At 34.8% G+C, this 16,167-nt stretch overlaps 1 protein-coding gene across 16 annotated transcripts in view; it reads right to left on the bottom strand.

Moving 5' to 3' along the window:
• Positions 1–16,167, bottom strand: part of CADPS2 (calcium dependent secretion activator 2) — a 477,993-nt gene that overhangs the window by 260,520 nt on the left and 201,306 nt on the right. For all 16 annotated transcript variants that reach the window (XM_039860904.1, XM_039860896.1, XM_039860905.1 and 13 more), the window contains exons 5-6: positions 10,956–11,192; positions 5,817–5,938 (exon numbers count right to left, since the gene is read on the bottom strand). In XM_039860904.1, the coding sequence (XP_039716838.1) occupies positions 5,817–5,938; positions 10,956–11,192 (359 nt within the window). The remainder of the gene's footprint in view (positions 1–5,816; positions 5,939–10,955; positions 11,193–16,167) is intronic.

Below are 16,167 nucleotides of genomic sequence, written 5' to 3'. Positions count from 1 at the left end.
ACAGAAAGAATCTAACTATGGGAGGTGAACACACAATGTAAATATATATACGCCTTGCTGTTAAAATGTACAGCTGAAACATCAAATTTCATTAACCAATGCCACCATAAAAATAAAGGAAGGAAAGAAGGAAAGAAGGAAAGAAGGAAAGAAGGAAGAATATGCAGAAAGAAGGAAGAAGGAGAGCAAGGAAGGAAGGAAATAAAGGAAGAATAAAATGAATGAAATAGAATAAATAGAAGGAAGGAAGGAAATAAAGAAATAAATAGAAAAGAATAATGAGGAAGGAAGGAAGGAAGAAAGAAAGTAAGTAAGTTAGTTTTTTCTAAAAAAATTAAATGAGAATCATCTTATGAAAACATTTACTATTTGTTAAAAAAAGTATTAAAATAACTATTTCTATAAAAATTAATTCATTTGAATAAATATTATCAATTAAATATTTTGTAGAAATTATGCTAAGTCAAAAAAGCTAGATACAAAAGACTACATAGTGTATGACTTCATTTGTATAAAATGCCCAGAAAAAAGTGATAGAGCTAGAAAGCATAAGTGCTTTCCTGAAACTAGGAGTAGGAGCAAGAACAGGTTGTGAATGGGCATAAGGAAACTTTCTGAAGTGATAAATTTGAAAACTGAACTATGATGATACAGGCAAAAGTGTATAAATTTACTAAATCATCTAAATTGCAGTGGAAGAATTTTATGCTATGTAAATTATTTCTCAATAAAACTTTCAAAAAGATTCTGTAGAAAATAACATGGCATGGAGATTCTTAGGGCTCCGTACTCCCTCAAGATCTTGTGAAGTACTAGTAGTGTCTGTGTCCCCCCGTAAAATATATGTGTTGAGGCGTAATCTCCATTGTGATGGTATTTGGAGGTGTGGCCTTTGGGGGTGGTGTGATTGAGTTTGAATGAGGTCATGGGGGTGAAATCCCCATGATGGGACTGGTTTCCTAATAAAGGGATAAAAAGACACAAACGAGATTGGTCTCTCCACTTCATGAGCGTACAGCGGAAAGGCAGCCATCTGAAAACCAGGAAGAGGGCACTCATCAAGAAACCAATGATGCTGGACCCTGATCTCAAACTTCCAGTCTGCAGAACTATAAGAAATAAATATTTGTTGTTTAAGCCAATCTATGATATTTTTATCGTAGCAGCCAGAACTGAGAAGTGGGGTGCTGTTGCTCTAACAAAGACCTAAAAATGTGGAAGTGACTTTGGAACTGGATAATGAGTACAGGCTGGAAAAATTTTGAGGTGCATGCTAGAAAAAGGTAATATTGCAATGAAGGAATTTTCTTTTCTTTGTTATTATTTTATATGAGTTTCAGATATACAGTCCAGCGGTTAGACATGTATATAGTTTGTAAAGTGATCCCCCTGATTACTCACGCGCCAATCTGGCACTACACACAGTCATTATAATAATATTGACTATATCCCCAATGCTGTACTCTACATCCCGGTGACTATTTTGTAGCTACTAATCTGTACTTCTTAATCCATAATAAAGGGATTTTCTGGTGAAGGCTCAGAAAAAGAAAGAGGAGAGCTATAAAGAAAATTTCCATCTTCTTAGAGAAAACATAAATAATCATGTAGAGAATATTGGTAAAAATATGAACAGTAAAAGCTATTTTGATAAGGTCTCTCTCAGATAGGAGAAACATGTTACTGAAAACAGGAAGAAAAGCAATCCTTGTCATTAAGTGGTAAAAAAAGTTGGCTGAGTTGTGTTCGTGTTATAGTGTTTTGTGAAATGTTGCACTTCTCAGCATGAAATCTGAGATCCAGCTGAGGAAATTTTTCCATTAAATATTGAAGGGGTGGCTTGATTCTTCCTCCTTATGGTAAAATGCATGAAGAGAGAAACGAATTGAAGGCAGAATTGTTAAGCATAAAGGTATTAGATCGTGAATGACTTTGAAGATTCTCATCCTGTCTACATTACAAAGAGAAAGCATATTTGAAAAAGAACACTAAGCGTGATGAACCAACTGTCTGATAAGGTTATCAGTGTGAGTATGGACCACAGACCTAATCAACCATCCCAGTTGGAATACTGACAGTTTGAGCAGAAGAAAATGGAAACAAGAAGAAATGAAGGAAGGCTGTCAAACTATTTAGATTCTACAGGACTGGATGATAAATTCAGCTCTAAACACACTCAATTCCTCACGACTAGGGAAGAATGCCTCTGAAGGTCACTCAAAGACCATCAGGGTTGCTACTCTCAGCACAGGACCACAGCACCTAGGGCAGTGGTGGAGGGTAGCGCCATCTCCACCTCAGTTTCAGAGGGTAAGACCTCTGCTCGACAGAGCCATGTGTTCGAGGACACCACTTTGGTTCCAACACGCCAAGTGACAGCTACCTGGAGCTTCAGGGACAGAGCCATCCTGGCACAAGCCCCACCCAACAGAGCCACATAAGCAGGAACATCACTTTAGTGGGTTTAAAAGGCAGAGCATGAAGCCAAAGAGGATTATTCCTGAGCTACAATAATCTTTAAAAAGAAGGACATAGTTAGAAGACTTAAACTCTTGATTTTTTTTTAAAGATATTATCAGTTTCAAGTATACAGAGGTTATTATGCTGAGCAAAATAAGTCAGAGAAAAATAAATACCATATGATTTCACTTACATGTGTATTCTAAGGAACAAAAAGAACAAACTAATCAAAAACACTTAAAAAGGACAATCTGGTGACTGCCAGAGCAGAGAGGGGTTGCGGGGCCGGGAGAAAGGAATGAAGGGTTAAAGAAGTACAACTTAGTAGTTGAGAGAGGATCACAAGGATTGGAGAGTACATTCTTGATTTTCAAACTGAGTACAAAGCAGTGGGACTCAAAATAATGTGATGCTGGCATAAGGATGGATATGTATCAATGGAATAGAATTTAGAGTCCAGAAATAAACCCATATATCTAGGATTTATTTTCAAAAGAGTGCCAAGAACATTTAATGAGAAAGAATAGTTTCTTTAATAAATGGACAACTGACTGTCACACACAGGAAGGAAGTTGGGCACTCACATTAGATCAAGCACGAAAATCAACTTAAAATGTAAGGGCTAAAACTATAAAAGTCTTAGGAGAAAACATAGAGATAAATCTTTGCGACCTCAGATTTGGCACTGGATTCTTAGATATGATACCAAAAACACAAGCAACAAAGAAAAAAAAATAGATAAATTTGACTTAATAAAAATTTTAAAACTTTGTGCTTCAGAAGACAATATACCAAGAAAGTAAAAAGACCAATATAATAAAACATTGAAAATCATATATATGATAAGGGTCTAGCTCTTATAACTTAACAACCAAGACAAACAACTCAATTAAAAAAATGGGCAAAAACTCAAATAGACATTTCTCTAAAGATATACAAATGGCTAATACAGCATATGAAAAGATGCTCAACATCATTAGTCATTAGGAAAAAGCAAACAAAACCATAAGATACCATTTTTCCCTTACTAAGATGGAGATCGAGTGAATCAATCAATAAATCTATCTAACATCTATCTATCATCTATCTTTCTATCATCTATCTATCATCTATCTAATCTATCTATATTTTTTAAGTCAAATAACTAGCATTGGTGAGAATATGAAGAAATCTGAGCTCTCAAACAATACTGGTAGGAAAATAAAATAGTGCAGTCACTGTGAAAAGCATTCTGGTGAATCTTCAAAGAGCTAAACATGGAATTACCATATGATACAGCAATGCAACTGTTAGCTACACACCCAAACAAATTGAAAACAGGTACTCAAACAGATATTTGTACACCAACTTTACTTTGCAGCATTATTCACAGCTGCCAAAGGTAGAAACAACTCAAGTGTCATTAGCCTAATGTGAAGATAAACAAATGTGGTATACTCTCGGCTGTAAAAAAAAAAAAAAGAAGCTTTGATACATGGATGAATCTTGAAAACATTATGCTAAATGAATGAAACCAGTCACAAAAGAGCACATATTATGTGATTCCATTTATATGAAATGTCCAAAATAGGCAAATCTGTAGAGACAGAAAGTCACTGAGTAGCTGCTTAGGGTTGAGGTGATGCGAGGTTAAGTAAAGGGTACACAATTTCTTTTTGAGGTGCTAAGTTCTAAAATTGACTATGGTTGCCTAACTCTGTGAATAACTAATGTATACGACCATATTAAAATTGCTGATCCTTACAGCGGACACACACCAAACCTCTCCCTTGACTCCATGTGCCCTGAGAGAATTGGTGCCAATTTCCTTCTCTCTCTCACAGCCTCTTACTGAGGTTTTAACCTTTTAAAAAAGCTGTTTATCCTCATTATTTTTACTTCGCTGTCACACTGTAAATCAGCTCTATACGGCTGCAAGAGTAAACACTACACCCTTAAATATTTACTATGACTAAGTCATAAGAATAAGTTCAAACAGCTAAATCAATAAATTCTGACTGAGTACCTAGTACGTACCAGGATATAAGATTAAATAGGACAAGATCTCTGCCTTTTACTCAAGGGGAAACATGATACAAAATAAACAGATGAGAATCACTTTCATCTAAAAATTAAAAAGTGATAATCCACTGGATTATCTAAGGAAAGGGCTGTTCTCAGGAAGTGATGTTTAAGGTAAGATTCTCAATACCAAGGATATAGCTAGGCAAAAATAAAAGGGAGGATGACTGTAGGCCGAGGGAAAAGCAAGAACAATGATGAAAATAAGCTGATATTTTTGAGGAATTGCATGAAGTCCAGAGTAGCTGAAAAGGAGTGGTCCAGGGGAAGAAAGGAAAGAGGTGAGGTCCCAGAGGTGATGAGGCTGGTCAGGGACTAACCCGTAGGGTTTTATAACTCAGGGCAAGAAGTTTCGATTTGCTTCTTCTCAATCCCTTAATACTCTGTGTACTTCTCTCCTGTTATTCTTCCTCCTCTGTATCCGCCCCTTACCCTATGCCTGCCCTAAGGAAAATAAACGTTTCTCGTTCATCTTCATCTTCAGTGCCTGACTAGTGTCTACCCAGGACCTCAACAGAGGTTTCCTGAATGAACAGCCCATATAACAATGCTGTAAGAAGGCAAAAATCCTAAATCCTGTAAGTCCTGCAAGAAATTCTGAATAAAGTCTAGATGGAAGAAAAACAAAAAAATTATTTCTAAAGGTAGTATACAAATGAAGGCTGGGCAAATTTCATTTGAATTCCTCAGGCCAGTCTGGGTATTTCTACCAGAGACTAAGTTTTCCAAATTTAAATCAGCTAGAGAGAACATCTTCCAAACTTAATTAAACTCATTCCCAGAAATTGAAACATGAAACGTTCAGCGAAGACCAGCTTTTTCATTTCTGATTACTGCGCAGTAGTCATTAGCAGGTTCTTTAACTCAAGCCTACTCGCTAAAGTATTCCGAGTCATTGTGCAGAATTATGGAATCTACCTCAATATCATCACAAAACTATCATATATAGAAACAGAAAAGCTATTAGGTTACAATTCCAATAACTGAAATAGGATCAAGCATTACCTTTTAAATAACATGATAACAGCGCATGTTATCCTTATAAATGACTTACAAACATGTTATTGCCTAATAATTAGCTTCACATTTGCATGTTGGATTTTCTGTTTGCACTACACAGGGATTCTGCTACAGTTCTAATTACATTATTATCCAGAAAGGCACACACTGATCCTAACACAGTTGAGACAAAGCTAGCCAAGTAACCATTTCAGAGTGTCAAACCATACAACTCTGCAAATAAATAAAGCATGTTTCTTTGGGAGGTAAAAAACACATTTTTTCAGTTGGCTTACTGTGGCCTTGAGGCTTCTGCCTGGTCTGTCTGCAGTTTTTCTCCTCCTTCCACTTCCATTGTGCAGTAAACAATTCGATTGGGAGCAACTGATTTTAAACCTTGCACTTCCATTATGACAATCTAAAGATAAGAAAAAATTTTAAATGATACGTCTGGTTGACAACTTTTAGCTATACAGAGAGACAGAAGCATGAACTATAACCAGATAGACAAAATGAAAAATTTATCTGGTAACATAAATAATATTTCACCATCTTTAGAATCCACCTCTATTCACGTTAGGTACAGTAAAAAACATTTTGAGGTCTGGTATCTGACAGAGTATCTCCTGTCAGTATTAAAGTAAGGTTAAAGTCTCTAAATATTACCCCTAGTGAATTGAGACTTAAACTCAGATCCTTAAACAATTATGGTAAGTCTTTATAAAGTAAAGCAAAATTACATAAAAATTCATTACATGTGATAAAAGTACATGATGAGTTTCATATAAAGTACTATAATATTTATTACTGGCAGACATTGTCACCATTATACCGATTCATTGATGTCAATATGTGACAGCATCAGAAATTTTCTATATTCACCTATTTTAGATGACTATAAAAGAATTTTCTAAAGAATTTTAGAAAATTAAATTTTAACTGTTTTAAAAAAGAATTTATAAAATAATTTTCTTTATGGCCATTTTCTATCTTATTATTAAAATAATATGAAAAATGTAACTTGTCATTGAACATCTTAATACTAACTTGACAAGAAAAAGATAATTTTTCCATCCATGAAAGGCATGTACTACTTTAGAGCAGTACGCTGATAAAGGGTACAAAGGCTGATATTACCTTATATATCTATAACTTCTGAAAGAAAGGGAAACATTTTTTCAAGTGTGCTTTTCATGTTTTCATAAAAAGTTGCCAGTCTTAAAAGATTCTTGTTGGATGTATACACAAAATATGAATATTATCTGCCATATATTTTTCCATCAAAACTTGAATCATGAAGTTCTCTAAATTCTCAAATTTAAATTTATAAAATACATTCAAAGGTATTTTAATATATGTACATACATTTCATTGTCGATTTCATGCTGCATTTGTACAAACATGATTAACGGCATTCATGCTATCTAGCAACCAAAATATTCACCAAAACATCATCTATATCACTTCTTGATCACTTAATACTCGATGAAAATCATTATACTTATCATAAAGTTGTGATATGAATCTTAAGGCCAAAGAAACAAACCATCTTAAAAAAACTTTTTATTTCAGCTCTAGTACAAAAAAAGTATTATGTTTGTAAAAACATATGCATATTGCTTTTGTTTTGTTTTTTTCATAAAAATTTATGGGAAACTGGTCGCCAAAAAATAAAGGTCAAATTCAGAATCATTTTTCTTCCTCAACCATGGCTTTTGTCCTTTTTTTCACACTGAAATGCATAGCAGCATATGAATAAAAATACTTAACTAAAAACAGACTAAGAGAATTAATGGAGAATTAAGAGATATTATCTTTTGCAATCACTCTAATGTTCAAGGAAGTTGGGGTGAAGTACTAAATCTTGTTAAAGAAAAATAAGCAAAAGAAGTTATGCATTTTTAATAAATCAAATTTGTCGTCTGTAATACTGAAACTCATTAGAACTTTATACAAATAAAACTAACGAGAAAGCTGAGACAAATGAAATATAGAACCATATCAATTAAAAGCCAACTATATATAGACTTACCACCATGACTCAAATGACCTCTTAACTCGGTAATGAAATTTTTTGATGGGCACTCAAAATGTCTGAAATAAAAAGAATTGTGCACCACAAGTCTAGAAATCTTGATGGCATTGTTTCGTATTTGGGAATAGGATTGTTTGTATTGCATCTCTTTCTGCAGGGTGTTTAATAGCCAAAGTGCAAGAGAGAAGAAAGGAAGCATCTGCTTGACACTATTTCTGTCACCTCTATTACATGCTACTGTAAACAGAACCTTCTGAAATATACAATTTGTGAAATTGCATTCTGTTCCTCAAAACAATACTCCCATCTGTGCCGGGGATGTTTTATCCTGCAGAATTGCCACTTTCAAAAGATGTAACTTGTGTTATAAATCCATATATATAAATAAAACGAAACAATTCTACAGATCTGACTGCCAAAAGGAATTTTTAAAAAACCCACAGCAAGTCTTAATCATTAATGACAATGACAGCCAAGAACTCCATGGACCATCAAACTAACCTAATTTTAGGTAACTGTTTCAAACCAATTCCAAGCAAAACTTGATAATGGAACTGCAGAAAATAAAATTGATCTACATTCCATCTTTGCTTCCCTAATCTTTTTATGACTGAAATAATAAGGATGAAATAGACAAAGTTATCCTGGAAGCAAGAAAGAAGTGAGGCGCATACAAAATATGAAGTTAGACAACATGTGTCTAAATAATACATTGCCCACTGAGTTATGTGGCACTAAGGCATTGTAGATGGTGATAAAATGAGCCAGGCAGTATGGTGAACAGGGGGACTGTACACCGCCAGATACAGAAGAAGTCACAGGGCCTGCCAGCCTAACACCAAGGAAAACACTCAAAAGAAAATCAACTATATTCATGCCACTGACCCAGCCCCCTTACAACAAACAGATTCAAACTTCATAACTAAACATTTGTTTTCCTATATTTACTGAAATATTTAATTTTAACATACGATTGTATGGCCTGGTGTTTTGTGCATTAGTGTACCTCTTGCTTTATTATTCTCTCTGAAGAGACCTAAAGTAATCTGTGTGGTTAACTGATGCTTTTTTGATGCTTTGATCATCGAAGTTCCTAATTCAATAAATATCAAGTCAACTGTGTGCTAGACACTGTTTTAGACACTGTTTTACGGATACCTCCGTAAACAATGAAGAAAAACAAACTAAAAACTTATCTTCCTGTAGCTTACATTTTAAGTAGAACAAATAATAAACATAATAAATATCTCAGGTGATAAGAGCTGTGGCAAGAATTCAGCTCGGTAAGGAAACAGGGTGTGGTGGGAAAAGGCAGAAGCGGGTTGCAATTTTAAAGAAAAAAATTGAGCAGTTTTCAAACCGACTCTAAGCCTGACTGATGATTTGTGAGACCCTTAAACTGGATTAACTGCTTGCCTTTCAGAGTTTTCTTAGGCTGAAGTCTGAGGTTTGAGAAGCAAGGCTTGTAGAATGGGCTGGGATAATCACTCAGTTTGACCAGGCTGAGGTGACAGGCCCTGGCACAGGGAAGGCTAGTCTAATCTCTAGAGTCCCGCAGGTAAGTACTGCGTTGCCTGAACTTCATGTGATTTCCGTTTGCTGCTGGACACAGAACTCCTATGCAAAATACTGTGGATATGAGGGAATAGATCCATGTTGCGCTATGGTAGGAAAATATCTGCTTTATAAGGACATACCAATAAAGGATGTCGAAACAATTTTATAAATATGCAAGCCTCTCATACCATGCAAGGGAGTTTGAACTCATGTTCTTCTCCCAAGATCATTTTATTGTTAACTAAACAGCCCCATTTAACATGTTGGCCACATAGGATAACAATTCAGTTTCACTTAAACACCAACTCACGAGTATAATTTTGTTTTCAAAAGGGAAAACAGAATACAAAAACTAATTATTGACAATCGTTTAATATTTTTAAACACAAAAAAGAAAATGTTTTAAACTGTTTTTCCTTCTGAACGTTTACAGAGGTAATGACAGATTTAATCGTTACAAAAATAATTTTCTTTACAAATTCTCATTAATAAATTTAAATGTCAAATTTGTAGAAAAGTTACACTGTAATTAATCGATTTTGTTTTATACAAAAACCATATGTGGGGGAGGAGTTAGCACTTTACATTTTAGTCTGTAGGAATCCTGAGGCAGGAATGAGGAGGAAATTCCACATGAAATATACTATATAGTTTGAAATTAAACATCCTTAGGTCAAGAGGCTCAAGAGATTGAGAAGAAACCTGGTAGGTAGCAAAGTCACCTGGCAAAGTCATTAGGTAATCCCAGAAGTGAGTCTGGAGAAAACCTATTTCTATTCTGACACTAAATTTAATCTATTTACCACCAAAGAAATCATTAGCCTGAAACAATGTGAGAGGCAGCTGTTTTATTCCCAAGCTTAAATTTATCTTAGAGATGAAATACTGATAAAAGAAGAGTAGACATTTGTTTTTTTCGGCCAAAAACTAAGCAAGCCAAGTGTAAGAAGTATCAACGGAGAAATTTAAAACTATACCTCCTAAAACTCCAGGGTACTTTTCTTTGTCAATCAGCAAACTTAAATAGCAGTGCTAGGAACCAGCAGAGAGAGATTGTAACAAAGGAAGGAGCTGCAGGCTTTAATATAACTTTTGAGAGAGCTACAAATTTCAGCTTGATATTGCTAGGGCGTATGTATATCGTATATAAACCCATAAACACATATGTGGAGTACCCTATATACAGAGATTAGCAAAGAAGAAATATAATCATGACTACAAATCTCTACAGTAAGAGTCAGTATCAATACCTGATTTCCAGTGATTTCTTGAAAGGGATGAGACTTTCATACCTTGGGGACACAATTTTAAAGGCATGACATTTATTTCTGTAATATTTATTGTACTTATAATGAAATTGGATGCTCTAGAAAGGAAGAATTCTCTACTTCTCATCATCTATATGCATCCAATATTGTGCAGTACAGTTTGTTTACGTGATTTGATTCTAGAAAAATGATCTCATATGTGAAGTGATAAAAACAAGGCTAACCAAAAGCCTGAAAGGAGTTCTCAAATTACAGGGAATGCAATTATGTTTAAATTATATTTCTACCCAAGTGTGTTTTGGTGCCTATCTTAACAAAAACTTATACTGCCCTAAGATGACACAGAGAAGACTTGCCTCAAAACTTTTATTATTTAATCCTAATACTGTTATGTTCAAATGACAGTTTGCATTAATTTGCATTCACAACCAGACTGTCTAGCAAATGAAGAATAATTTAACTTTTTCAAAATGACTAAACTGTTTTAAATTCTAAAGGCTACCGTGAAGGTGAGCAAAAATTATCTACCGCCTTATTTCCGCTGTCAGAGACAAGTATGAGACAAAGCCACTTACCTCTAAGGTGAATGACAGCAAGACGTCAGATTTTGACAGCTGAATCTCGTTCTCATCTCCTATGTCCAAAAATGCAGAATTCTGTGAACGTTTTAATTTCTGTAGTTTAAATTCTGGACCACCTTTCGAAACTGGAAGGCTTTCCAAATTGGCCATTAGCAAATTCACTGAAGACCGCAACTCTTCTATATACATACTCTCCATTTCTTTTGCTATAAATTTGGGGAATTTTCTTTCCTTGAAAATAATTTTTAAAATAACAATGTCAGGCAAGTCATATTTCCAGGTTATCATAAAGCATTATTTATCTACTTGACTTTTAGAAATTGTGACACTCATTGTAATGCATCTACTGGATACTCCAGTCTCTAGGCTTTAAAAGCCTAAGCTTTGGCAATTTTGATTATATCCAAAGGTACCGTAAATACCTTACTGAGAATCACTATAATACAAAATGAATAATACATTACATACATTTTTCACATTAACGTTATTTTTGAGAAGAGATTTGCTTAAGGTAAAAACAAACTCTGAACACACACATTTTAGAAGTTTTAGTGTATAGATGAGTCTTCATTAGCCACTGTTAGCTTTGAAGTGCCTGCAGTAACTGCAGGAACAATTTTCAATTACTCTGCTTTGTTACGAAACAAACATTTTGACACTCTAACCACAGATATGTGTTTCTCAGAGGGTATGCTTTTTATAAATAAGCATTCAAATTTAAAAACTCACAAAATTAAATAGCAATATGGTCATATTTCTAAAATTAGTTAATTTTTATGTTACACAAACATATCAAGATCCCTTATGACCATAAATTCAGGGGTTTTTTGGTAAAGATTTAGAAAAAATTAAATTTAAAGCAAAAAGCCAATTTATGATAAAAGCTCTAAGTAAAAAAAGAGTAACAATATCAATTTTAAAGATTCTATTTTGTTTCTGAATTACCTGAACATTGCCATTCAATCCCTTTATCTCTGCAATTAGATTTCTTTCGCTTAATTAAAAGCACATTCCAAATATTGATATTTAGATAGATACTGAGAGATATTGCCAAACTGTCCTTAGAGATTATAAACATTCAATGCATAATTAATGTATATTCTCGCAAACAGCAAATGAGGTTTCCTTGCACTCTTAGCTTTCTTTAATCTTTGACAACCTGGCACTAAGCTCTTTTCTCGTAAAAGTAGAGGGTATATAGCTTTACAATATCGAGCATAATATGATGTAATGACTACTGTACAAAACTAGCTGGGAATGAGAAGCCTAAAGCAGCCCTCTTTCAAATGATCACCTAATGCCCTAGGAAATCAATGCGTTCACTATTGTTTCCTCTGCTATCACTGACAACCTAAGATCCAGATCTCTAGTGTGACTGGACGGTATCTACCTGCTCTCATCGACCTGCGCCTAGTCTCTGTCTGCTTTGCACCAGTTGGTTCATGGGATAGACAGAACATCTGGCACCACTTCACAAATTGGTCCCAGAGTCTCAGGCCACCTGTTTTGCTTTCGTCACATATAATCTTCACATATTTCACTTGAAATAATTTACATATCATCAATATTAAAGGTGTGTATTTATTATCACAGTGATTAAACATCTACATTCATAATTAATTTTCCCAAGAAAGAGTGTTAAGTATCCTTTTAACATTCCTCTACAGTTTGAAGAACATTCCAAAATATTAAGTTTGCATCTGCAGGAAAAACACAGTTATAGAATCACTTGGTTTCTTTGGGAAAAAAATAATATTTTGTAAAGGTTTCTCAACACATGTACAAGAAAAACAAAGCAAAATAACTGAAGAAAATAGAGTTTTAGATTCGTGGACTAACTTTAAAAGTTGTCATAAAAAACATCTCGAACTCAGAAATAAGACAAAAAGCTGAGAGGACAGGTTATATGGGTCAAAGGTCATCCAAGAATTATCTGAGGAAATGTAATTAGTACAACTTACTGTTTACTATTGATTAAATGTCCCAGACAGTGAAGTTACATGTTACCTTGTAGAATTTTCTCTGGAAATATGCAAATAATGTGTGTCTGGTAAAATAATCCAATGGTTACAGTTTAAATCTTTGCTGGAAATTAATCGCTTTTATATCTAATCCATGAATCTTATTTTAACTTTCCCTAAAAACACCCGTTTTTCAAATGCTCTTTGGATTAGTTTCAACATCAAATTTTGCTCATTAATTACACATTGAATAAAATCTTTATCGTATCTTTATATTTGTTTGAGAGTCATAATTGTGCCTTTTTGAAAACTATATTTTAGCAAAGCAAAAGGCAAATATACCACATGTTTGAAAGTTTGAATGTGCCAATTTTTTTCAAATATTCAAGGTGTTATTTTATGGAAAATTTAGCATCAGTACATAAAAAATGTATTCTTATTTAGCTTTAATTAAAAGCACTTCATTTGCTATCATTTGTCAATGAAGAGACTGGCAGGAATCATCAAACTTGACTATTTTATCAGCATTTTTTAAATTTTCAGGAAATAGACTAGAATTTTTTTTCTCTGAAAAAAGAATTGCAACTCTGTTTTAAAGCTTTGAAGTTTACCCATATTATTTCATCTACTTCATTTAGCCTGCTTACGTTGCCTCTTTCTTAGAAACAGAACCAACTGTACATCAGACAAGTATACATTTAAATTTGATATTTAAAATTAGAACAGAATCAGAAATAGTTTAACTATTTCTAGTTTAACTGTGAGTCATTCCTATAAACCACATTTTAAATGTTCTAATTTAGTTCTCTGTATAACATATAGCTCATTAGCAGCCCTAACTCTTTAAAAACATGAAAACAATAATATTTGCTTCATAAAAAAATTCCATTATTCAAATTTAGTCACTTTTACTTAAGTGCTCTTAACCTTCCACTGGATGAAGCCCAGTGTTCCCACCCCTGGGTGCTGGCCTCTGTTCTCTTTCCTATTCCTATATTAATTTTAGTTTCTAAACTTAGGATCATGGCATCAAGTGAACTACTGGTTGTAAAGCTGATCCTAAACACAATTAAAATACTAAAGTTTAAAATCTTTTTAATATGAAACAGATTCATGGTTATCATTACAATATTGGTATGCACTCTCCCTTTCGATTCTAATATGCCCTTAAGTGGGAGAAAAAAGGAGGGAGTTCTGAATTATCTGGCTTCACCAAGCCAGTCCATAAAGGTTCAGTCATTCAAAAGCCATTCACTATGTGTGTGCTATGTGTTCTTCTTTAGGCCCTTAGGATGTAATCACAAAGATAATGATCAAAAATCCTATGTCATGGAGCCTATGTTGTACTGTATGGAGACAGATATCATAAATAAGGAAATTATTTTAAATGGTAGAAAGTGATACATGCTATGGGAAAAAAAAGTCCAGGTGGGAACATGAAGTGGACAGGGGTTGCAAATTTAAATAAAATGGCCAGGGAAGGCCTCAATGAGATGACCTCTGTGCATATAGTAGATGAGGGAGTATGATGATTAATTTTATATATCAACTTGTCTAGGCTTTGGTGCCCAACTATTTGGTCCAACACCAGTATAGATGTTACTGTAAAGATTTTTTGTAAGATATGATTAGCATTAACAATTAGTAAACTCTAAGTAAATCGACTGTCTTTCAAGATGTGGGTGGGCCTCATCCAAGCAGTTGAATGCCTTAAGAGCAAAGACAGTTCCCTTAAGAAGCAGCAATCTCGCCGCAAGACTATAAGATAGAAACCTTACCTGAGTTTCTTGCCTGCTGGCCTGCCTTGCAGATTTTGGATTCAGACTACATCATCAACTCCTACCTGAATTTCAAACCCACCACCTTGTCCTACAGATTTTGGACTTGCCAACCTCCACAACCACATGACCCAATTTCTATAAATCAAATCAGTCAGTCAGTCAATTGATATTTCTTTTTCTTTTTCTTTCTCTTTCTCTCTCTCTCTCTCTCTCTCTCCCCACATATATACATACATATATATATAAATATATTTATACAAATATATGTAAACACGGTATATCTGTGTATACATGTATGTACTGTCTGTATATATAGATAAAATGCATTGCATCTGTATATCTATTATACATCTATATGATAATGCATTGTATCTGTATATCTATTATACACCTATATGATATATCCAGAGAAACAAAACCAATAGGAGATCATATATCTATATTCGTTCTGTTTCTCTGGAGAACTGTGATTAATAGAGAGTAAGCATGTGAATGTCAGGGGAAAACCACTGCAGGCAGCGCAAGGTAACCAGAGCAAAGACCCTGTGGCAGGCAGACCAAGGAGGCCGTGGACACGGTTTGCGTGGATTGAGCGAAGGCGAGAGCTTAATGAAGGGCAATGTCAGAGGAGCAGCAGGCCACTGTCAGAACTATTTCACTCTCTGGGAGATGGGTGACTGTCACAAGGTTTTGTGCAGAGAATCACTGGCTGCGGGGCTGAGGTGGCAGGGGCGGAATCTGGGGGACAAGTCAAAAGGACAGAACAACTGTCCGGGGGGAGATTAAATGGTAACTGCACCAGAGTGGTCGGTGGAAAATGGTGACAACTGTCGGCTTCCGGAAATAATTTAAAGTTAGATGCCAATTGATTTCCTGGCAAATTAGGCATGAAGTATGAGAGGAGGAAAAAAGGAGTTAAAGATGATTCAAGTGTTTTGGACTAAGGAACTGGAAATATAGCACCACCAAGACCTGACCTACCCTGACTGAAAACTGTCACCTTCCACTCGCCCTGACTCCCTCCCTCCTGGTTCCATTTTCTCTGCTGCATTTTCTAAATAGCAAGTGATCGACTTCCACAATTCAGTTATATGGCACGTTTACTGCTTATTGTGGGGCTCTCCCAAATAGAATTCAAGCTCCACTAGGGCATGGCAGGAATATTTTTGTTTGATTTTATCCCAAGACAACATTTCTCTGGATGAATCTCAAGTGCTTAAAACAGTGCCTGGCTAAATATTCTGGCTCCAAAATTCAGACTCCGAAAGGTTAAATAACTTGCCTTATGTTATATATCTGGGAAACAGCAGTCATGGATTTGACCACAGGTCTTTCCGGCCCAGTCCACAATGCTTTCTACTACTTCCTAATTATGCCTTGGCTGAAATATTAAAGTCAATATTTCTTTCCCTTGAAAAAGAGATTTCTGCCTTGTGGCTTTATGATTATATTGTGTGGTGAAGT

The sequence above is a fragment of the Pteropus medius genome, unplaced genomic scaffold (genome assembly GCF_902729225.1).
Source record: "Pteropus medius unplaced genomic scaffold, Ma_sr-lr_union100, whole genome shotgun sequence".
Lineage (NCBI taxonomy): Eukaryota > Metazoa > Chordata > Mammalia > Chiroptera > Pteropodidae > Pteropus > Pteropus medius.
Note: the sequence above shows the minus strand (reverse complement) of the source record. Positions and strands in the feature narration are given on the sequence as shown.